The following is a 24,849-nucleotide window of genomic DNA, read 5'->3' as shown; positions in this document are numbered from 1 at the left end:
CACTTCCCTATGCCTTTTATTGATCAGATGCTTGATCGGCTAGCGAGGCGGTCTTACTATTGCTTCCTAGACTGGTATTCTGGCTACAATCAGATCAACATCGCCCTTGAGAATCAGGAGAAGACGAGATTTACTTATCCTTATGGGACATTCGCATGCAGCGAGATGCCTTTCGATCTTTGCAATGCATCGACTACTTTTCAGCGGTGTATGATATCGATATTCTCTAATATGGTGGAAGACTTTATTGAGGTCTTTATGGATGATTTCTCTGTTGTTGGTGATTCTTTTGATGATTGTCTTGACCATCTGGGTCGAGTGCTTAAACGCTATGAGGAGACTAATCTGGTTTTGAATTGGGAGAAGTGTCACTTCATGGTGAATGAAGGGATAGTCCTCGGGTATAAAATCTCTTAAAAGGGGATTGAGGTTGATCAGGCGAAGATTGATGTGATTTCAAAACTTCCTCCACCTATCTTAGTTAAGGGTGTCCGGAGTTTCCTGGGACATGCTGGTTTCTATAGCCGTTTCATCAAGGATTTCTTCAAAATTGCTAACCCAATATGTAAACTTCTTGAAAAAGAGGCTAAGTTCGAATTTGACAAGAAGTGCTGAAAGGCATTCAATGAATTGAAGGAGTGTTTGACCACAACTCCTATTATTGTTTCTCCTGACTGTTCTATGTTGTTCGAGGTGATGTGTGATGCGAGCGATTTTGCTATCGGTGCTGTGCTTGGCCAGAGATATAATAAAATCATGCACCCTATATATTAAGCCAGTATATCATTGAACGCGGCTCAGATAAATTACACAGTGACTGAGCAATAGCTTCTTGTTATAGTCTTTGCTTTTGAGAAATTTCGAGCCTATCTGTTGGGGTCCAAAATTGTGGTAAACACTGGTCATGCTGTATTGAGGTACCTGATGGTGAAGAAGGAAGCTAAGCTGCGATTGATTAGATGGGTGTTGTTGTTGCAAGAATTCAATTTTGAGGTGAAAGACCGCAAGGGAACTGAGAATCAGGTTGCTGACCATCTCTCTCGACTTGAAGAAATCGGGAGACCTTTAGATGAGCTAGATATTGATGATGAGTTTCCAGATGAGTGGGTGTTGGAGGTGTCAATAAAGGTAGCACCATGGTATGCAGACATTGCCAACTATTTGGTAACAGGCATAATTCTAGAGGAGATCAAGTCATACCAAAAGAATAAGTTCCTGCGGGATTCTCGTCAATACTACTGGGATAAGCCCTACTTGTTCAGAACTTGCGCTGATAACATCATTCGACATTGTGTTCCCAAGAGTGAAGTGATGGTGATTCTGAAGGCGTGCCATGACTCTTCGGTTGGGGGTCATGATAGTGCTAACCGAACTACTCCTAAAGTTCTTGAATGCGGTTACTACTGGCCTACTCTCTTTCATGGTTCAAATCTATTAGTACGGTCTTGTGATCAGTGTTAGAGACAAGGGAGTATAGGTAGAAGACAAGAGATGCCTATGAACTTTGTTACGAAAGTTGAGGTATTCGATATCTAGGGTATTGATTTTATGGGGCCCTGTGTGAGCTCTTGTGGTATGAAGTATATCTTAGTTGCTGTTGATTATGTGTCGAAATGGGTAGAAGAGGTGGCTTTACCTAACAATGAAGCCTAGTGTTATGGGGTTCTTAAAAAAATATATTTATTCGATTTGGTACCCCAAGGGAGATAATCATTGATGGTGGTTCTTACTTTTGCAATAGAGCCCTCGCGGGGTTGATGGAGAAATATGGTGTGAAACATAGGGTGGAAACTCCTTATCACCATCAGACAAGTGGGCAAGTTGAAGTCTCAAATTAGGAAATCAAGGGTATTTTGGCCAAGATGGTCAATCTGAATAGAACTGACTGGTCCCAAAAGCCTGATTATACTCTATGGGCTTATTGGACTGCGTACAAGACCCCGATTGGGACTTTACCTTTCAAGTTAATTTTTGGCAAAGCTTGCCACCAGCCCGTTGAACTGAAACACAAGGACATGTGGGCGTTGAAGAACCTGAACATTGATTGGGAAGAAGCAACTAAGCTCCAGTTGTTTCAACTCAATGAGATTGATGAATTCTGCTATCAGGCTTATGAGAGTGCAGCATTGTATAAAGAGAGGATGAAGCAGTATCATGATAAGAAAATCCCCAATCGATACTTTCAAAAGGGTGATCCTGTCTTGCTGTATAATTCTGGACTAAAGCTGCTACCGGGCAAGTAGAAATCATAGTGGTCCGGTCTTTTCGAGGTGGTAAGTACTTTGCCTCATGGGGAGATTGAATTAAAGTCCAGAGAAGGAACTCGGACATTTAAAGTGAACGGGTAGAGGGTGAAGAACTACCATAGTTGTATTGATGGTGATAAGATCGTGGATCGGCACAGATTGAAGAATGGCTACATTCTTGACATGGAGTAAAAATGGGTAGCACCGTCGTGCTGCGACGCTAAATCAAGTGCTTCTTGGAGGTAACCCAAGTGTACTTCTTTGTTGTTTTAATTTTTGTAGCTTAGATAGGGTGTGTATAGGGTAACGTTTATTTTGGTGCAGGATGAAAAGTGCAGAAAAACTGGAGCAAACTGGACTTATATGGTCCGTATAATATTGTATTGGCTGTATAACTCAGTTGTGAAAGGTAAGGAAGTTCGCCGGGTCGCTATTTTAGTACATCATTCTATACAATCACTTTCACGGACAGTGTAATTTTACACAGACCGTATAAGTGATCGTATAAAAGTGATGTACTAAGACCGCAGGAAGTCTAAGAAACTGAAGTTACACGGACCGTGTAACTTTATATGGCTCGTATAACTTCTAAAAAAAATCAGCGACCAAAGAGTTTAAATAAAAACGCACCTGCCTACCTTTTCTAATTCCCACTCCTTCAATTAACTCCCCACTCTTAACTGCCTTAACCCACGACCTTCATCCCCACTAAATTCATTCAAATACTCATTAATTCTCCATAAACACATCACAATCCACCCACAAAATTTCCAAATTCATCACCATCTCCCAAAACCTTCTGTTCGTAAATCTTTTGTGTAGTTCTTTAAATTGGGTAAAGTTTCTCCTTGTGTTCATCATCACAACAGGTATGTTAACATTTTTCTCTCTTTATTTTGTGTTTAGGGTTGTAAACAGTGATCCTAAAGTAATGGGTGTTGATTAAACTAGGGTTTTAGTGAAAATTTCCATGGTTTATGATTTTTCTAAATGGGGATGAGTATAATGAGCTATTGTTAATTTATGGGGTTGAGAAATCAACATCCTAATAGGTTCCAGGGCATTTCAATTGACCAGTTCGAATTTTGGATTCCAATATTGTCATGCCTGCCAAAATGGCTCAAATTGAATACTAATGAAATGTCAAGAATGAAAATTAGGTGAAGGCTGAGTAACCTAACCCTCGTATAAATTGAAACCATAGAACATATGTGTGTGTGATAGTTGGATTGTTCCTAAATTAAAATTGTACAAAAACTTCGAAATTGGGGTCGTAAGAGTATACAACCTAAAATACGGATCGTATAAAGTTATACAGATCATATTCTAGTTCGTATAAAGTTTACTAGATGGAAGGGGTTGTTTTATGAGTATATGATTTTATACAGTCCGTGAAAAACTTATACGACCACCTAAAAAAATCCAAAAAGATTTTCTGTTTTTGTTTTACTTTAATTTCTAAGACCCGTTACTAACAAAAGATATTTTTGCAGACATGGTCCAAAAACATGGTGTCAGAAGGGGTGCTGGACCCCGAGCAGGTAGGGGCTGAGGCCGAGCCCAAGATGAACCAGAGATAGATCATCGCCTAAGAGATGAGACCTTCAATGATGAGGTCATTGTCACGACGTAGATAGGGGCCGCGACGGGTACCCGGGGCTAGCCACCGAGCACCACTCACTCTACCACTCATCTTACTCACTTAAGGCCCTTTTTATCAACTTCATACACGAATTATAGGGAAAACATATTTTAGATAGAAATATAAATGCTTTATATACATTTGCCTCTCAGCCATCAAAATAATATATGCATATAATAACATCCTGTGAGACCATCTAACCCACAATGCGTATCTACGAGCCTCTACTGACAGACTGTATATATATAGACAGAACAAGACTCCGTCGTGCCCAAAATATGCATATATACCAAAAGGAGAATCACAAGCACCTCCGAACAATGGAGTGCTCTCAATCAGCTGACAGCTACTAAGAATCTGGATCAAGCTCACCTCCCTGTCTACCTGTAGGCATGAACACAACGTCCAAAGAAAACAGACGTCAGTACGAATATTGTACTGAGTATGAGAGGCATAACAACGAAGGAAGACAACAATAACATAATGAGAACATCAATATGAAACATCTGGATCTGAATGACAATCATAAGAGAAGTAATGCATGCTGTCTTACTCATACTCATCATCATATCATATATGCATAAAATCAATAACAATAGCCCGCGTCCAGGCCTCTCGCATCTGGGGTACTATCTCATGCCGCCCACTAGTGGTGTCTGCCCATGCCAAATGGTCATGGTGTATCCGTATAGCTGCCCGCCTTAGCGGTGACTGCCCGGCCAACTAGGCGCGGTGTAATATTATCATGACATGCTCATAATATTATAGTACATGCGTAAAGCTCAAGATCAACTTTACTTTATCGGGGTGACGTAAGGTCGTGATCCCCGGATTTCATTATGGAGCAATTATTAACATTCTGCCACACTTTAAAGGAATTAGTACATAAGGTGAGTATGGGTAATCAATAACATCTTCATCATTATGGCATCTTAGTATTATATCTCTCATCTTATATAGACATTTATAGATATAGGCCTTTTAGGTTTCTTCGGAATACATGCACTCATGAAGAGGAAAGGAATTTATGCTATAGGATTCATGCCATTAGAAGGAAGGTACTAGCCTCACATACCTTTGTCGGTTAAGCAATTTAGCGTTTGCTTATTATCCTTCAATGTCACGCCTCTACCTTCAAAAAGAGGATTCGTACGATCGTTAGTTAACCAACTATAAGAACGCACTACTATTTCTAGAAAACATTGGGAAGCTCTTCCTTTGTTTATACTACTTTTCCCGTATTCCATATCAACTCCCAATCACCCATAATAACAATCATAATATGGCAAATCACAATTATCATTCATATACAATGGCCGTGATCCACCATTTCTCTTCATTTTTCCCCACATTTATGGTTTTGGGTTCGCTATCGTATTTTCCCATGTATCACACTTATCTCATGGTCTACATGTCATTTATAACATATTCATACTCACAACACACTAACATTCATGATTCAATTCAACTACCACTCACTCATGACACTATTCACTCTTGAAAGATCCATTTGCTATGTTCTTCTACAATTCGGGTATCTTAACCTTCCAATACCTTAAACAACATAAAATGGTCATGAAACTTACCTTGGATGATGGTGGAATAAGTCTAGAGTGGAATTCCTTCCTCTTTCACCAAACCCTACTTCACCTCCTTTGAGATTTCTTGGTTTGGATGAACTTCACTTGAGTTTCATACACTTGGCTTCATGGATTTAATGTTGTTGATCTTGATGTTCCTTTGATTCTCTTGGATGAAGTGTTTGGAGAATATTCTAGAGTGTTCTTGAATTTTGGAGATGAGAAATGAAATGAAATGAGGTTAGGGTCCTTTTTTAATACTCAAAATCTGATTTTTAATGAACAACAGTCGGGGTGTACTGTGGTCGTAAACCACAGTTTACGGACCGTATACTGGTTTACGATCCGTCTGTTACACCTCGGAAATTTCTCCGTACTTGTATGATGAGTGGAATGATGAAAAGTTGAGTGAATGATGTTTTATTAAGTCGGGAATGGCTAATTAAGAATTTTTAGAAAATAAGAAAGTCGCGGAAAATATTCTGTCCAGTGGTCGTATATGGCACTACACGGCCCGTAAAGTGATTTACGGACCGTATAGTGCAATCGTCCTCCAGCTTGTCAAAAATCCCAACTTTCTGTAAATGTTGAATATGGTTAAAAACGACCCAGTTTACGGCCCGTAAACTGGTTTACGGACCGTAAACCAGGTCGTAAACTACCATGTCCATCAGCCAAAACTTTCTGCCTTTGAAATGGTTAAATACAACCACAGTGGACGGACCGTAAATCATAATACGGACGGTATATGGTGGTTTACGACTAATGTTCATCCCGACAAGAATTCATTAAAGATCAGATTTGTGATTTTTAAAGGGGACTTAAGCCTCATTTCAACTCATTATTCATTCAACCAACTCAAGAAACTTCTAGACCTCTCCACATACTTCATCTATAGAAATCCCAAATAATCAAAGAACATCAAGACCAACAACACCAAATTCATAAAAATAAGTGTAAGAACACATCAAAGGATCTTCTAAGTCAAGAAATTCCCAAGAAGGTGGAACTAGGGTTTTGGCTAATTGAAGTGCTTCAACTTAAGGATTGTTCAACCATCATCCAAGGTAATTTTCATGATTATTCCATGTTGTTTGAAGTATTGGAAAGCTTAGACACTTGAAATGTAGAAGAACATAGAAATGGGTCATTATTAAGTGAATAGTGACATAAATGAATGATAGTGGAATTGAACTATGAATGTTGAAGTGTTGAGAGTAAAATTACATTATAAATGATGTTTATATCATGAATCAAGCACTAAATGCATGAAAACGCAAAGACGAGTCATAAGGCTAAATATGGGGGAAATTGGAGGAAAATGGTGGATTTTGCTAAATGTACGTAAATGACGATTGTCGATTGTGATACTATGAGTAATATTATAAATGTTGGGAGTTGATATAAAACATGAGAAAAGTAGTATGAACAAAGGAGACGCTGCCCAACTTCTCCTAGAATTTACGACGCGTTCTTATAGTTAGTTTACTAATGTTGATACGAATTCTCTTATAAAGGTAACGACGTGATATCGACGCAGAACAAGTGAGCGATATCTTAGCTAAACGTCCAAGGTATGTGAGGCTAGTCCTTCTTTTTAATGGCATGAATATTATAACTTGAATCCCTATTCCTTTTATTAGTCCTTACATTCTAAGAAGTTAAAAGCTCATGCTTATGGATGTCTATATGAGATAAGTTATACGATATGATGACACTAGAATGATGATGATGTTATTTCTTGCCTACACTCACCTTATGTACTAGTCCTTTAAAGGTGAGGCAAAATGTCCATGATGGTTCCATAATGTAATCGGGGGATCACGACCTTACGTTACCCCGATAGAGTAAAGTTGATCATGAGTCATATATACACATATCAAGATAAGATGAGTATTTTATGATGAACATATTATTATGAGTATTTACATTAAGCATGTCATGATTGCATTCACACCGGGCCTAGTTGGCCGGGCAGACACCGCTTCGGCGGGCGGCGATACGGATACACCACTACCTACGGGCGTGGGCAGACACCACTAGTGGGCGGCATGAGATGGTACCCCGGACGCGGGAGGCCTGGACGCGGGCTAATATTATTGATTATCACACCGTTCCGACATGGACGGGCAGCTTGCATATGATGCATACATGTCATGATGATGAGTATGAGTAAGATAGCATGCATTACTTCATTTATGATTATCAGTCAGATCCAGACGTCTCATGTTGATGTTATCCTCATATTATTGATATTTCCTTTCATTATGTATGCCTCTCATACTCGGTACAATATTCGTACTGACGTCCTTTCTTCGGACGCTGTGTTCATGCCCACAGGTAGACAGGGAGGAGAGCTTGGCCCAGGTCATCAGTAGCTGTCAGCTGATTGATAGCACTCCATCGTTCGGAGGTGCTTATGGCTATTCTTTTGATGTACATTCATGTATGCATATTTTAGGCATGACGGAGTCTTGTTCCGTCTATGTATTCATTATGTTAGTAGAGGCTCGTAGATACGCAGTGTGGGTTAGATGGTCTTACAAGATGTTTTCATACGTATGTATATTATTTTGATGGCCAAGAGGCAAATGTAAATAAAGTATTTATGTTTCGATTAAATATGATTTTCCTACAATTGGTATGTAAAATTGACAAAAGAGTATTAAATGAGCAAGATAAGTAGTAGAGTGAGCGGTGCTCGGTAACTAGCTCCGGGTACCCGTCGCGGCCCCTAGCTGGGTCGTGACAGAAGTAGTATCAGAGCAGTTCGCCCTAGGAAGTGTCTACGAGCCGTGTCTAGTAGAGTCTTGTTTATGGTGTGTTGCGCGCCACGCTAATAAACAAAAGGCTACAGGGCATTTAGGAAAATGACCATCTTTCTTCTCATGAGATCGTGCGATAGAGCCATGTCTAGGATTATATCATTCCTAAAAGTGCGTTATGGTTTCAGAAAATGCCGCCGAAAGGAAAAGCTACAGTTGCCCAGAAAGGCAAAGCATCGACAAAGAGGCAGGCGGAAAGAGAGCCTCCGGCAAATGTAGAGGAAAGTGAATCGCAAGGTGAGGCCGCGCCCAATGTAGAAGAGCAGGGACGAGCCTCAGCTCCGATTCCTCCACCGGGTGCTTCGGGTCAACAAGTGTCCGAGGCCATACATTTATTGACGCAGTTGGTTGCCGCTCAGGCACAACGACAGAATGCGGGCCCAAGTGATCATTCAGCTAGTACAAGAGCCCGTGATTTCCTTACTGTAAACCCTCCAGAATTTTTCGGGTCGAAGCCGGATGAGGACCCACAAGGTTTTATCGATGAGATATTGCGGACGCTGAAACTTATGCATGCTTCTGAGACCGAATCCGTGGAGTTGGCCTCATATAGACTTCGCGACGTGGCGGTACTATGGTATAAAAATTGGTTGATATCAAGGGGAGAGAACGCACCACCTCCCGTTTGGCAAGAGTTTGTGGATGCCTTTATTCGTCACTACTTGCCACCTGAAGTTCACCGAGCCAGAGCGGACAGGTTCTTGAGTGCCCGAGAGTATAGTATGCAATTTAATTCATTGGCCCGGTATGCTCCGACTATGGTGGCTGACATGGGAGATCGAGTCTATAGATTTGTGAGTTGTTTAGGACCATACTTGTTCAGAGATTGTCTGACAGCCTCGTTGCAGGACGGGATGGATATTTCCCGGATACAGGCCCATGCTCAGAACCTCGAGGAACGACAGCGACAGCAGAGAAGTGATCGTGAGGGTGACAGAAGACAAGGTAAGAGGGCTAGATCTATGGGTGAGAGCAGTGAGTACCGAGGGGGACCAAGACAGACGTATTCTAGGCACTCAGGTCAGTCAGCGACCAGTGCACCTCCCAGATTCTCGGATAGGAGATTTGACCGTTCTTTTTAGTCAGGTCAGGGACAGAGTTCGAGGGCCTCAGATTCGCAGTCTATGGGAGACTTTAGCCAGAGGAGACCTCCAGTACCGCAGTGTAGCCAGTGTGGCAAATTACATTCCGGACAGTGTCGTCAGGGTTCGGATGCTTGTTATGCTTGCGGGCAGGTTGGTCATATGATGAGAGATTGCCCTTCAGCAAGAGATAGAGCGGGGACTCAGCCCACAGGTTCAGCAGCGGGTTCTTCTTCAGCGCGCCCGACAGCACAGACTCCTCAGACTACAGCAGGCAGAGGCAGAGGTAGAGGGGGAGCATCCACTTCAGGTGCTGTTCAGCCCCGTGTGTATGCTTTAGCTGGGCGACAGGACCTTGAGTCTTCCCCAGATGTTGTCACAGGTACCTTGACTATATTTTCCCGTGACGTATATGCTCTGATTGATCCGGGTTCTACCTTCTCATATATTACTCCGTATATCACTGATTGTGTTGGGGTGAGACCCGAGCCGATTAAACCTTTCGAGGTATTCACTCCAGTTGGTGATCCTGTAATAGCGAGGCAAGTATATAAGAACTGTGTAGTCATTATATGTGATCGTCAGATAAGGGCTGATTTGATTGAACTTGAGATGATAGATTTTGACGTAATTATGGGTATGGATTGGTTGGCATCATGCTATGCTAATGTTTGTTGCCGGACAAAGGTAGTTCGCTTCCAATTTCCGGGAGAGCCCATACTCGAGTGGAAGGGTAATACAGTTTCCCCAAAGGGTAGGTTTATTTCCTACCTTAAGGCGAGAAAGATGATAGCCAAGGGTTATATTTGTCATCTAGTTCGGGTTCATGACACGGAAGCGGAAGTGCCAACTTTCCAGTCTGTCCCGGTAGTGAATGAATTCCCAGATGTGTTTCCCAACGAGTTACCAGGCCTTCCTCCAGAAAAGGAAATCGACTTTGCCATTGATGTATTACCAAACACCGAGCCTATTTCTATTCCTCCGTATCGAATGGCTCCAGCAGAACTGAAAGAGCTAAAAGCACAACTAAAAGATTTACTTGAGAAGGGGTTTATAAGACCTAGTTCCTCGCCATGGGGAGCACCAGTCTTGTTCGTAAGGAAGAAAGACAGTTCGTTACGAATGTGTATTGATTACAGACAGCTGAACAAAGTGACGGTGAAGAACAGATATCTCCTTCCTAGAATTGACGACTTGTTCGATCAATTGCAAGGTGCTAAATGGTTCTCCAAGATAGATCTGAGATCGGGTTATTGTTAGGCCCCGTGGTTTCGCACAATCGGAAATCGAGAAATAATTGTGACTCGGGTGTTAGAAGGACATAAATTAATTTTTGAGAATATGACCATGTTGGTTGTGTAATCTTTAATGCTAAGACCTCGGGGAGGGCCGAGGATAAACTTGGAACTTCGGAAATTAGTTTCGGGAATTACAAAACGGGATTTTTAAGAATTGGGCCAAGAAACTAAAATGCAATTGAAGCCCAATCAAAGAGAGGGGGCCGGCCATGTTATTGGCCCAAACCCATTTTAAAAGGGTCATGTGCTATGCACATGACCCCTAGATAGATATATATGGATCATACTTAGTATTATCCAAGAAATAGCTCACAAAATCAAGAACACCCCCCAAAAATCAGGTTCGGCCGAGAGCTAGAGAGAAAAAAAAAAATAAAATCCCAAGCTTGTGTGGTGGCTTAAAAATCTTGTTCTTTACATAATTAAGAAGTACTCAAGACGCTCTCCGACGAGGTATAATTAGTTTGGCACGAGGACGACGTTTTCGACAAGTCGGGGTTTCAAGAAAGGTATGAATTCTTACCCTCTGATGTTATAGAATGGCTATGAATATGTTAAGGATTGGAAGTAGACGAGAATCCCGTAATTTAGACGTAAATAGAAAGTCGTGGGTGTGTGTTTGTAGTGTGTTTGGACGTGACCCATAGATAAGGAAATTGGTGTGAATTGAACTTGGTTAAGTTGGTAGAATGTGTTGTTGTGGCCCTTATATCGTAAATGATTAATTGGTGAATGAAATTGGCATTTAAAAATGATTTTGAATATTATCGGAAAGCGTATACCTTCGGTATCCTTATGTATATCAATGTATATCTTGGGTGTTATGGACTTTAGATGTGAATCTATATCGATGTTGATGAATTCGGAATGAAACTACATGAGTTAGGATGTTCGTAGTGCATTTTAGACGTTTTGAAGAATTATGGAAATAAATTGATTTTTGGTGCAATTTCGTGTATGACTTAAATTGAATGTGGAATGTGATTGACTAGTGTTGGATGGTTAAATGAATACAATTATGTGAATATAGAATCGGGATTTTGAACGTTGAATGGAAAGTTGCCAAATTAAGAAATCATGTCAAACTTTGAAACTAGAATGGTGTTATTGTTGTTTGTTTTGGTTGTTGATGTGTGGGCTGTTGTAATTGGTTAAATTTGAGCCGAGCTACGCCTCGGGGATGTTAGATTTATAGGGGAAGTGCTGCCGAAATTTCGGTAGGCAATTATGAAGTTAAGGGCATTTTTTTTAGCCTAAGAATCTCATTTGGTAGCTTTGACCATTTGCAGATTTCTGACGAAACGGGACGAGGCATTTGGAGGAGCTTACGACGTCTGTGAGGTATGTAAAGCCTCCCACTCTTTCATTCGGCATATCTTAGTGTGTCAGTCGAGTATGAGACCTTCCGGAGTATTTCTGCTCCTCGAAACCCGATCCACAGAAAAGTTACTATTCATTCAATTCTATTGAAGCCTAAAGGCTCCAATTTGGCTAGAATGCCACTATTCGTCCGAAACCTATCGAAATGTGGTCGGGTAACCTAGGAATGATAATGTATGACCTTCGGCATATAAATACTCGTAGAAACACGTTCGTCACCTCACTTCGACTCGAGGTGGGCCCGCTACCCCAAAATGCCCGATTTGCCCTTCGGGCCACCTTTGATAATAAATTGGTACATACTACTTCGGATCGTTGGAACATCCTCCTATGGGGTAGGTTTGGGGCAATTCGATACGCTAACCTACGTTGTGAATTATATGGACCATTTGGAAACGTTTTGCGAAATGAAACTTTATGTCGACTAAGTATTCGACTATTTTGTAATATGATATGATTTATGAATTTACTTTGTTTTGAAACACTATTTTGAAAGACGATTTGCATTTGTTTGCTCACGACTCCGTTCGTGCCTTATTATGACTTCGTTCGCCGGTTCCCGGGCCGGTTTTGATTCGTGCGCCTTATGATAATTCGGCCGTATGCTGTGTTACGGTTCCCAAGGCTTCGCCATAGGGCCGGGTTCCGTTTGGAGTTATGCTGTGATATGGCTCGGGATGCGATACGCTCACCGATGATTATGATTATGTTCGGGGATGTACGGAGATTTGAAACCTTCTGGTGTTATGCTGTGTGTGGCGCCAGCGTCGGAGTGGCGACCACGTTCTTAAGCGTTTGCATGATTTTACTTGCATAATATATATGTATATGATTTCGATACAGACTTTGACATCTGATTTGCTTTCGATTTCGATTCACAATTCTGTACTCCATGCTTTACATACTCAGTACATATTCCGTACTGACCCCCTCTCTCCGGGGGCTGCGTTTTATGCCCGCAGGTGCAGATCTTGGTGATCCTCCGCAGTAGGCTCCACTTTTTGCTTTCTCGGAGTACTCTTATTCGATTCGGAGTCCACTCTTGGTACAGACTCATCTACTCTGTATATATTTTGGATATTTGACAGTTTGGGTACGGCGGGGCCCTGTCTCGCCATATGTTATGTTTTGAATTCGTAGAGGCCTGTAGTCATCTTTGTGGGGTGAGGGTCCTATGTGTATACTGTATGATTTTGCTTTCGGGTCTTAAAGCGGTCTGTTTGATATGATGGCCCCAAATGGCCCTTCTGTATATATTTGTATTTTGACCGGCGATGCCTATTCCGCCGCTTTGTTTGAGTTTGATTTGATATGACCGCTTAAGACATATTTTCGATATAAATCATATTTGACATAACTTTTGTAAAACTATGAAATCAGTTTGGATTTGGAAACGAATATGCGATTTGGTCTGGGTACCCAGGTAGGGTGCCAGTCGCGGCCCACGGGGCTGGGTCGTGACAAAAGTGGTATCAGAGCGGTTTGTCCTCGGAATGTCTACAGGCCGTGTCTCGTAGAGTCTTGTTTATCGGTGTGTTGTGCACCACATCTATAGACGGGAAGCTACAGGGCATTTAGGACGTTACTCTCTTTGTAATCTTAGATCGTGCGATAGAGCTGTGCTATTAGGATGATTTCGATCTGACCCGCCTTTGTGTTTGCAGTGATGCCTCCGAAGAAGGCAGCGGCGGCCCAGAAGGGCAAGGCGAGGATTGGAGAGACTAGCCAGGCACAGCGAGCTACCCGGGCTCGTGTTTATGATTTGCCGGAGGACGTGCCACAGTCTGAGGGGTCTGCTACACCCCCACCAGTACAGCCTGGAGTAGGGCCTTCAGCAGCTCCAGAGGTCCGTGTACCCGCACCTGAGACTCTAGCTCCTCAGCCGGGGGCGGAGGATCGGACCCTGAGGGAGGCTGTGCAGTTACTGACTACGCTGGTGGCAGGACAGGCTCGCAGACGCGGGCGTAGGGATGATGATGATGATGACAGGAGGGACAGCCTGCGAGTTCGGGAGTTCCTGCTATGCGGCCCTCCAGAGTTCTTCGGGTCTAAGCCCGATGAGGACCCCCATGACTTTATTCGGGGGATGCGACGCTCGCTGGATTTGGTCAGGGCTTCTGAGACCGAGTCAGTTGAGCTGGCTTCACACAGGCTCCGAGATGTGGCTACTCATTGGTACGAGACTTGGGAGCTGTCTAGGGGAGAGGGTGCCCCTCCAGCCACTTGGGATCAATTTGTGACAGCATTCACCCGCCACTTTTTGCCACCAGAGTTACGGCGGGCACGAGCTGATCGATTTTTGCGTCTGCAGCAGAGGGGTCGGAGTGTTCGCGAGTATAGCCTTGAGTTTGATTCTCTGGCCCGATATGCACCGGCCGTGGTAGCAGATATGTCCGATCGGATGCACCGCTATGTTATGGGATTGGACCGGTACTTGGTAGACAGCTGCATGGCCGTGTCACTGCAGACAGACATGGATATTTCCCGGCTTCAGGCCTATGCGATGGGGATGGAGGACCGTCGCAGATCTGATCCTGCTGGCAGAGATAGAGACAGGAGGCCGCCCAAGAGGGCTAGATCTGCGGGTTATTCAGGAGATTCTCGAGGCGGACAGCCTCAGCAGCAGCAGCAATCTGACAGATATTATCCTCCCTCCGGCCGGGGTACTCAGACAGGCAGCCGGAGATTTGATAGTACGGGACCTTCTGGGGCCGGTCAGAGCTCCAGAGCGGCAGGATCACAGATATCCAGGGGTCCCAGTCAGGCCAGACCACCTAGACCCCGTTGTTCACATTGCGGGAAGTCTCATCCCGGGGAGTGTTACCGAGCGACGGGAGCTTGTTTTACTTGTGGCGGTCAGGGCCACTTTATGAGAGACTGCCCATTGGCCAGTGGTTCGGGTAATGCGGCTCAGCAGACAGGGTCAGCCGCCGGTTCTTCCTCTGTACCATCTGTTGCACGCCCTGGAGGGCGGGGTATTCCAGCACCGGCAGGACGCGGTCGAGGCCGCGGAGGCGCTTCAGGTACTAGCGGTCCCTCAAACCGCATATATGCTTTGGCCAGCCGCCAGGATCAGGAGGCTTCGCCAAACGTCGTCACAGGTACATTACTGGTTTTCTCCAGATCTGTATATGCATTGATTGACCCTGGCTCTACTTTATCATATATTTCCCCGCTCGTTGCTAGTAAGATTGGGATAGTGTCTGAGCCTATAGAGCCATTCGAGGTAGCTACGCCAGTTGGGGATTTTATTGTAGCGAGACAGATCTATAGGGATTGTTCTGTGACCATTTATGATCGTACCACTAAGGCTGATTTGGTAGAGCTAGACATGTTTGAGTTTGACGTCATTATGGGTATGGACTGGTTGTCTTCCTGTTATGCTAATGTCGACTGCCAGAAAAAGGTAGTCCGTTTCCAGTTTCCAGGGGAACCAGTTATAGAGTGGTTCGGATCTACTGCATCGCCGAGGGGTAAGTTTATTTCATACCTCAAGGCTAAGAAGATGATCCAGAAGGGTTATATCTATCATTTGGTCCGTGTGCATGATACCGCAGCGGAGGTGCCTACCCTTCAGTCTGTCCCGGTCGTCAGTGAGTTCCCAGATGTTTTTCCGGACGAGCTTCCTGGCCTTCCGCCTGAGCGGGAGATTGATTTTTCTATTGAGTTGATGCCGGACACGCAGCCTATATCTATTCCTCCGTATCGGATGGCACCAGCAGAGTTGAAGGAGTTGAAGGAGCAGCTGAAAGATTTGCTGGATAAGGGTTTTATCAGGCCCAGCACATCACCCTGGGGAGCGCCGGTATTGTTTGTTAGAAAGAAGGGTGGGTCGTTGCGGATGTGTATTGACTACCGGCAGCTGAATAAGGTGACTATTAAGAATAAATATCCCCTTCCCCGGATTGATGACTTGTTTGACCAGCTGCAGGGTGCTAGACACTTTTCCAAGATAGATCTGCGCTCGGGCTATCACCAGGTGCGAGTACGGGAGTCTGATATCCCGAAGACTGCCTTCAGGACCCGGTACGGGCACTATGAGTTCAGAGTTATGTCTTTTGGGCTGACTAATGCTCCAGCAGTATTTATGGATCTGATGAATAGGGTATTTCGGCCTTTTCTGGATATGTTTGTTATTGTATTTATTGATGATATCCTGATTTACTCGCGATCAGCCGAGGAGCACGCGGATCACTTGCGGACGGTACTTGGCATTCTCCGTCAGCAGAAGTTATATGCTAAATTCTCTAAATGCGAGTTCTGGTTGACTTCTGTGGCATTCTTGGGTCATATTGTCGGCGCAGACGGTATTCGGGTCGATACGCAGAAGATTGAGGCTGTGCAGAATTGGCCCAGGCCTACTACACCGACTGAGGTGCGCAGTTTTCTGGGATTGGCTGGGTATTATCGCAGGTTTGTGGAGGACTTCTCTTCTATTGCAGCAACACTGACGAGGCTTACCCAGAAAGCAGCAAAATTCCAGTGGTCAGATGCCTGCGAGCGCAGCTTTCAGATGCTGAAGGAGAGGTTGATTTCAGCGCCAGTTTTGGCCCTTCCAGAGGGGTCTGATGGGTACGTTGTATATTGTGACGCCTCTGGTATTGGGATAGGGTGTGTATTGATGCAGCATGGTCGAGTTATAGCCTATGCTTCCCGGCAGCTCAGACCGCACGAGAAGAACTATCCCACTCATGATCTTGAGTTGGCCGCGGTGATTCATGCCTTGAAGATTTGGCGGCATTATTTATATGGAGTCCACGTTGATATCTATACGGACCATAAGAGTCTCCAGTATATTTTTAAGCAGAAGGAGCTAAATTTGCGGCAGCGGAGATGGCTTGAGCTACTAAAGGATTATGACGTTGATATTCTGTACCATCCAGGGAAAGCCAACGTGGTAGCTGATGCGCTTAGCCGCAAGTCCGTAGGCAGTCTGGCTGATGTTCCATCTGATAAGAGAGATCTGGTTCGTGATATTCATCAGCTGGCCAGCCTCGGAGTCCGTTTGACAGATTCTGGAGATTCTGGGATTTCTGTTCGCCCAGTTGCTGAGTCATCTATTATTCAGGAGGTAAAACAACGCCAGTTTGAGGATCCTATTTTGATTCAGTACAGAGATGCGGCCCTTAATAAGACAAAGACCCAGTTTGAGATCTCGCCTGAAGGGGTATTATTGTACGACGGCAGGTTCTGTGTACCGGACGTTGCGGGCTTACAGCGGCAGATTATGGGCGAAGCACACTATGCCCGGTATTCTGTTCATCCTGGTTCCACTAAGATGTATCGGGATCTTCGGTGTTTGTATTGGTGGGACGGCATGAAGAAAGACATTGCTGAATTTGTTAGTCAGTGCCCGAACTGTCAGCAAGTCAAGGTTGAACATCAGAAGCCCGGTGGGTTGTTACAGGAGATGGAGATTCCAGCCTGGAAATGGGAGATGATTAATATGGACTTCATTGTTGGGTTGCCGCGTACTCTACGCAGGTACGACTCCATTTGGGTTATTGTGGACAGGCTGACGAAATCAGCCCATTTCCTTCCGGTCCGGACCACATTTTCGGCTGAGGACTATGCCCGATTATATATCAGAGAGATAGTCAGACTTCACGGGGTCCCTGTATCTATTATTACCGACCGAGGTGCTCAGTTTACAGCTAATTTTTGGAGGTCGTTTCAGGAGGGATTAGGGACCCAGGTGACCCTCAGTACAGCTTTCCACCCTCAGACCGACGGGCAGGCCGAGCGCACTATTCAGACGCTCGAGGATATGTTACGGGCCTGTGTTATTGACTTCAGGGGCAGCTGGGATGATCATTTGCCGCTTATAGAGTTTGCCTACAATAACAGTTATCACTCCAGCATTCAGATGGCCCCGTATGAGGCCCTTTATGGCAGGAGGTGCAGGTCTCCTATTGGCTGGTTTGACGTGGGCGAGACTAAGCTGATTGGGCCAGATGTGATCCAGGAGGCTGTAGATAAGGTGAAGCTTATTCGGGAGCGATTGTTAGCTGCTCAGAGTCGACAGAAAGCTTATGCTGATAGACGGCGTCGACCGTTGGAGTTTCAGATTGGTGACTGGGTATTCCTGAAGGTTTCGCCTATGAAGGGCGTTATGAGATTTGGCAGGAAGGGCAAGCTGAGTCCGCGATACATCGGGCCATACGAGATTGTTCGGAGGATTGGCGCAGTCGCCTACGAGCTAGACTTGCCATCCGATTTGGAGTCCGTGCACCCGGTGTTTCATGTGTCCATGCTGCGGAAGTGTATTGGTGACCCTTCCAGGATATTCCCAGTAGATGACCTTCAGGTGACGGAGCAGCTATCTTATGACGAGCAGCCGGTATCTATTCTGGATCGTCAGGTGAGGAGATTGCGCACTAAGGAGGTGCCTTCGGTCAAGGTTCTATGGCGCAATAATAACCGTGAAGAGATGACTTGGGAGGCGGAGGATGAGATGAAGAAGAGATTTCCCCATTTATTCCCTACGCCTCCTGTAACCTAGACTTTTGTATTTGTTGTATTAATGAACGGATGAACCATGTATGCTATATATATAAAATGGTTTTCCCGTTATGCTTGTGAGCCTTCATAAGATTCGTTTAACATTCGGGGACGAATGTTCCTAAGGGGGGGAGAATGTTAGGCCCCGTGGTTTCGCACAATCGGAAATCGAGAAATAATTGTGACTCGGGTGTTAGAAGGACATAAATTAATTTTTGAGAATATGACCATGTTGGTTGTGTAATCTTTAATGCTAAGACCTCGGGGAGGGCCGAGGATAAACTTGGAACTTCGGAAATTAGTTTCGGGAATTACAAAACGGGATTTTTAAGAATTGGGCCAAGAAACTAAAATGCAATTGAAGCCCAATCAAAGAGAGGGGGCCGGCCATGTTATTGGCCCAAACCCATTTTAAAAGGGTCATGTGCTATGCACATGACCCCTAGATAGATATATATGGATCATACTTAGTATTATCCAAGAAATAGCTCACAAAATCAAGAACACCCCCCAAAAATCAGGTTCGGCCGAGAGCTAGAGAGAAAAAAATAAATAAAATCCCAAGCTTGTGTGGTGGCTTAAAAATCTTGTTCTTTACATAATTAAGAAGTACTCAAGACGCTCTCCGACGAGGTATAATTAGTTTGGCACGAGGACGACGTTTTCGACAAGTCGGGGTTTCAAGAAAGGTATGAATTCTTACCCTCTGATGTTATAGAATGGCTATGAATATGTTAAGGATTGGAAGTAGACGAGAATCCCGTAATTTAGACGTAAATAGAAAGTCGTGGGTGTGTGTTTGTAGTGTGTTTGGACGTGACCCATAGATAAGGAAATTGGTGTGAATTGAACTTGGTTAAGTTGGTAGAATGTGTTGTTGTGGCCCTTATATCGTAAATGATTAATTGGTGAATGAAATTGGCATTTAAAAATGATTTTGAATATTATCGGAAAGCGTATACCTTCGGTATCCTTATGTATATCAATGTATATCTTGGGTGTTATGGACTTTAGATGTGAATCTATATCGATGTTGATGAATTCGGAATGAAACTACATGAGTTAGGATGTTCGTAGTGCATTTTAGACGTTTTGAAGAATTATGGAAATAAATTGATTTTTGGTGCAATTTCGTGTATGACTTAAATTGAATGTGGAATGTGATTGACTAGTGTTGGATGGTTAAATGAATACAATTATGTGAATATAGAATCGGGATTTTGAACGTTGAATGGAAAGTTGCCAAATTAAGAAATCATGTCAAACTTTGAAACTAGAATGGTGTTATTGTTGTTTGTTTTGGTTGTTGATGTGTGGGCTGTTGTAATTGGTTAAATTTGAGCCGAGCTACGCCTCGGGGATGTTAGATTTATAGGGGAAGTGCTGCCGAAATTTCGGTAGGCAATTATGAAGTTAAGGGCATTTTTTTTAGCCTAAGAATCTCATTTGGTAGCTTTGACCATTTGCAGATTTCTGACGAAACGGGACGAGGCATTTGGAGGAGCTTACGACGTCTGTGAGGTATGTAAAGCCTCCCACTCTTTCATTCGGCATATCTTAGTGTGTCAGTCGAGTATGAGACCTTCCGGAGTATTTCTGCTCCTCGAAACCCGATCCACAGAAAAGTTACTATTCATTCAATTCTATTGAAGCCTAAAGGCTCCAATTTGGCTAGAATGCCACTATTCGTCCGAAACCTATCGAAATGTGGTCGGGTAACCTAGGAATGATAATGTATGACCTTCGGCATATAAATACTCGTAGAAACACGTTCGTCACCTCACTTCGACTCGAGGTGGGCCCGCTACCCCAAAATGCCCGATTTGCCCTTCGGGCCACCTTTGATAATAAATTGGTACATACTACTTCGGATCGTTGGAACATCCTCCTATGGGGTAGGTTTGGGGCAATTCGATACGCTAACCTACGTTGTGAATTATATGGACCATTTGGAAACGTTTTGCGAAATGAAACTTTATGTCGACTAAGTATTCGACTATTTTGTAATATGATATGATTTATGAATTTACTTTGTTTTGAAACACTATTTTGAAAGACGATTTGCATTTGTTTGCTCACGACTCCGTTCGTGCCTTATTATGACTTCGTTCGCCGGTTCCCGGGCCGGTTTTGATTCGTGCGCCTTATGATAATTCGGCCGTATGCTGTGTTACGGTTCCCAAGGCTTCGCCATAGGGCCGGGTTCCGTTTGGAGTTATGCTGTGATATGGCTCGGGATGCGATACGCTCACCGATGATTATGATTATGTTCGGGGATGTACGGAGATTTGAAACCTTCTGGTGTTATGCTGTGTGTGGCGCCAGCGTCGGAGTGGCGACCACGTTCTTAAGCGTTTGCATGATTTTACTTGCATAATATATATGTATATGATTTCGATACAGACTTTGACATCTGATTTGCTTTCGATTTCGATTCACAATTCTGTACTCCATGCTTTACATACTCAGTACATATTCCGTACTGACCCCCTCTCTCCGGGGGCTGCGTTTTATGCCCGCAGGTGCAGATCTTGGTGATCCTCCGCAGTAGGCTCCACTTTTTGCTTTCTCGGAGTACTCTTATTCGATTCGGAGTCCACTCTTGGTACAGACTCATCTACTCTGTATATATTTTGGATATTTGACAGTTTGGGTACGGCGGGGCCCTGTCTCGCCATATGTTATGTTTTGAATTCGTAGAGGCCTGTAGTCATCTTTGTGGGGTGAGGGTCCTATGTGTATACTGTATGATTTTGCTTTCGGGTCTTAAAGCGGTCTGTTTGATATGATGGCCCCAAATGGCCCTTCTGTATATATTTGTATTTTGACCGGCGATGCCTATTCCGCCGCTTTGTTTGAGTTTGATTTGATATGACCGCTTAAGACATATTTTCGATATAAATCATATTTGACATAACTTTTGTAAAACTATGAAATCAGTTTGGATTTGGAAACGAATATGCGATTTGGTCTGGGTACCCAGGTAGGGTGCCAGTCGCGGCCCACGGGGCTGGGTCGTGACAGTTATCATCAGGGGAGAATTAGGGAAGCAGATATTCCCAAGACTGCCTTCAGGACAAGATATGGTCACTACGAGTTTCGAGTAATGTCGTTCGGGTTGACGAATGCCCCGGCAGTGTTCATGAATTTAATGAATAATGTGTTCAGGCCGTTCTTGGACCTCTTCTTGATAGTATTTATCGACGATATCCTAGTGTACTCTCGCACATAGTCAGAACATGCGGATCATCTAAGGATTGTTCTTGGCGATCTTCGAGATCGGGAATTGTATGCAAAGTTTTCGAAGTGCGAGTTTTGGCTAAACTCAGTGGCATTTCTAGGCCATGTTATTTCAGATGATGGTATCCGAGTCGACACTCAGAAAATAGAAGCTGTGAAGACTTGGCCAAGACCTACGACGCCTACAGAAGTTCGTAGTTTCCTTGGGTTAGCAGGATACTATAGAAGATTTATAGAGGGCTTCTCATCTATTTCAGCCCCATTGACAAAGTTAACCCAGAAGTCAGCTAAATTCCAATGGAGTGATGCCTGTGAGCGTAGCTTCCAAGAGCTGAAAAACAGGTTGACCTCAGCGCCAGTGCTAACACTTCTGGAAGGATCAGATGGCTATGTAGTATATTGTGACACCTTCGGAGTGGGATTAGGATGTGTATTGATGCAGAATGGGAAGGTTATTGCATATACTTTGAGACAGTTGCAAAAACATGAACAAAATTATACCACTCATGATCTCGAGCTAGCTGCGGTCATTCATGCATTGAAAATGTGGAGACACTACTTATATGGTGTGCACGTGGACATCTATACGGATCACAAAAGCCTTCAATATATTTTCAAACAGAAGGAGTTGAACCTACGGCAAAGGCGATGGTTAGAATTACTGAAGGATTACGATGCGAACATCCTATATCATCCAGGAAAGGTGAATGTAGTAGCAGATGCACTTAACCGCCGATCGATGGGTAGTTTATGTGGACTTCCTTCGGAAAAGCGAGAAATGGTTCATGAGGTCCATCGGTTAGCAAGTCTCGGCGTACGGCCAATTGATTCAGGAGATGCAGGTATTAGCATCAATGACCCCACAGTTTCATCATTGAATCTAGAAGTGAAGGAACGACAATATGAAGATCCTCAATTAAGCCACTACCGAGATCTATCCCATGGAAAGGAAAAGTCTCCATTCGAAGTTTCCATAGAAGGGGTTCTTAGATATCGAGACAAGTTATGTGTACCGAATGTAGCAAACTTGTGCCAACGGATTTTAGAGGAAGCACATTATTCCCGGTATTCTATTCATCCAGGTGCAACCAAGATGTACCACGATCTCAAATTGATATATTGGTGGGATGGCATGAAGCGAGACATAGCAGAATTTGTAGCACAGTGCCCAAATTGCCAGCAAGTGAAGGCCGAGCATCAAAAACCAAGAGGCTTATTGCAAGCAATGGAAATTCCTATGTGGAAATGGGAAGAAATTAACATGGACTTTGTGGTAGGATTACCCCGTACGCGAAGGAAGTATGATTCTATATGGGTGATCGTGGATAGACTCACGAAAGCAGCTCATTTTCTCCCCGTTAGAACCACATATTCAGCGGAAGATTATGCTAAATTGTATCTCAAGGAGATTGTACGACTTCACGGTATTCCTTTGGCCATTATCACAGACAGAGGGGCACAGTTCACAGCCAAGTTCTGGAAGTCCTTTCAAGAAGGTCTAGGTACTCAAGTGAAGCTCAGCACGCCGTTCCATCTGCAGACCGACGGACATGTCAAGCGTACTATTTAAACCTTGGAAGATATGCTACGAGCGTGTGTGCTGGACTTTGGTGGCAGTTGGGATGAGCATTTGCCTCTTATTGAATTTGCCTATAATAACAGCTATCATTCCAGTATTCAAATGGCTCCATACGAGGCCTTATATGGAAGAAAATGCAGATCTCCTATTGGATGGTTTGAAACCGGAGAAGTCCAATTGATAGGCCCCGACTAGATCCAGCAAGCAGTTGAGAAGGTTAAAGTGATTCGAGACCGACTATTAACAGCTCAAAGTCGCCAAAAGTCTTATGCAGATAATCGCCGACGAGATTTGGAATTTCAGGTGGGCGATTGGGTGTTCCTGAAGGTATCGCCGATGAAGGGAGTGATGAGATTTGGCAAGAAGGGAAAGCTAAGTCCCAGATATATAGGACCCTACCAAATCATTCGCAAGGTGGGTCGAGTAGCCTACGAATTGGACTTGCCTTAAATGAATTCCATCTTTGCACCCGTTTCCTCATTGACACTATTAGAGAGAGGAGGCTAAATCCTAAGTTGGGGGTGACACAAGTGTATAGTAGATTTTTTAGAGAAGGCAACCAACTAGCTAATTTTTTGGCAAACACTGCTAGTCAAGTTGAAGAGTTGTTGGAGTATCACGTTTTTCATGACTTGCCATCAATGGGGAGGAAGATTCTCAACATGGACAAAGAACAAATTCCATCACTAAAGATCAAAACAAGGAGAATTCAGCATGAGTAGATTTTCCAGTAGCTATAGGATCTATTTTCTTTTGCAAAATGTAAAATCATCTTGGGAAAGTTTTTCCTCAAGATGGTTAAAAAGTTATATTTTATTTTCTGATTAATAAAACTTCAAAAGGCTTGCCTTCTGGAAAATTTAAACAAAAAAAAGTGTAGAGTAGAGGCTCAAAGCCTAGCGGCACTGCAAATCAGTTCGCACACAAAAAAAAAAAAACGCCCTGAAAGGGAAGGTTCGCGAATCTCCCCAAAAGCTCTCTTCTCTCTGGAGAAAATGTTGACTTGAGTTTCATGGCAAACGCACCCTCTCCTCAGCCTCCTATGGCTACAGGAGAGAAAATTCCTAACAATAATCCTCAAGCATCATATTTCGCAAGCCTAAAACCCAAACAAAACTTGCAAACTTTACCAAAAACCAAGCTGAAACCCATCAAATTTATTCATGGAGAGCCTAGTTTTCAATTTACCTTGAAGGAGGTAGAATAGTTCACGATTGAGGAAGGATTACATCAAGATGTCATCCCGATATGCATGAACTTTGCAACATTATTCCTAAGCAACTAGGTGCGCATGGAAACTGTATTATAAGCTGGCTTGCTTACAGGCATATCCTAGTAAGGTTTACTTTATATGAAGATTATGTTATGGCTGTTTCAAGGTTGATTAGCTCGGTACATAGTAATGGAGAGGATTATATGTATCGAGTTTTCCCTTGGACTCTAAGATTTAAGCCTAATGAGGAAACCTCTAGGACT

At 43.6% G+C, this 24,849-nt stretch overlaps 1 protein-coding gene across 1 annotated transcript; it reads left to right on the top strand.

Annotated features, from left to right (window-relative positions):
- The first annotated feature begins 1,862 nt into the window (after positions 1-1,862).
- On the top strand, positions 1,863-2,243 carry LOC132639577 (uncharacterized). Its single transcript, XM_060356015.1, has one exon. It carries the CDS (start codon positions 1,863-1,865, stop codon positions 2,241-2,243), a length of 381 nt encoding a protein of 126 aa, XP_060211998.1.
- Positions 2,244-24,849: the final 22,606 nt, after the last annotated feature.

The sequence above is a fragment of the Lycium barbarum genome, chromosome 5, assembly GCF_019175385.1.
Source record: "Lycium barbarum isolate Lr01 chromosome 5, ASM1917538v2, whole genome shotgun sequence".
Lineage (NCBI taxonomy): Eukaryota > Viridiplantae > Streptophyta > Magnoliopsida > Solanales > Solanaceae > Lycium > Lycium barbarum.
This window is presented reverse-complemented; position numbering and strand designations above follow the sequence as displayed.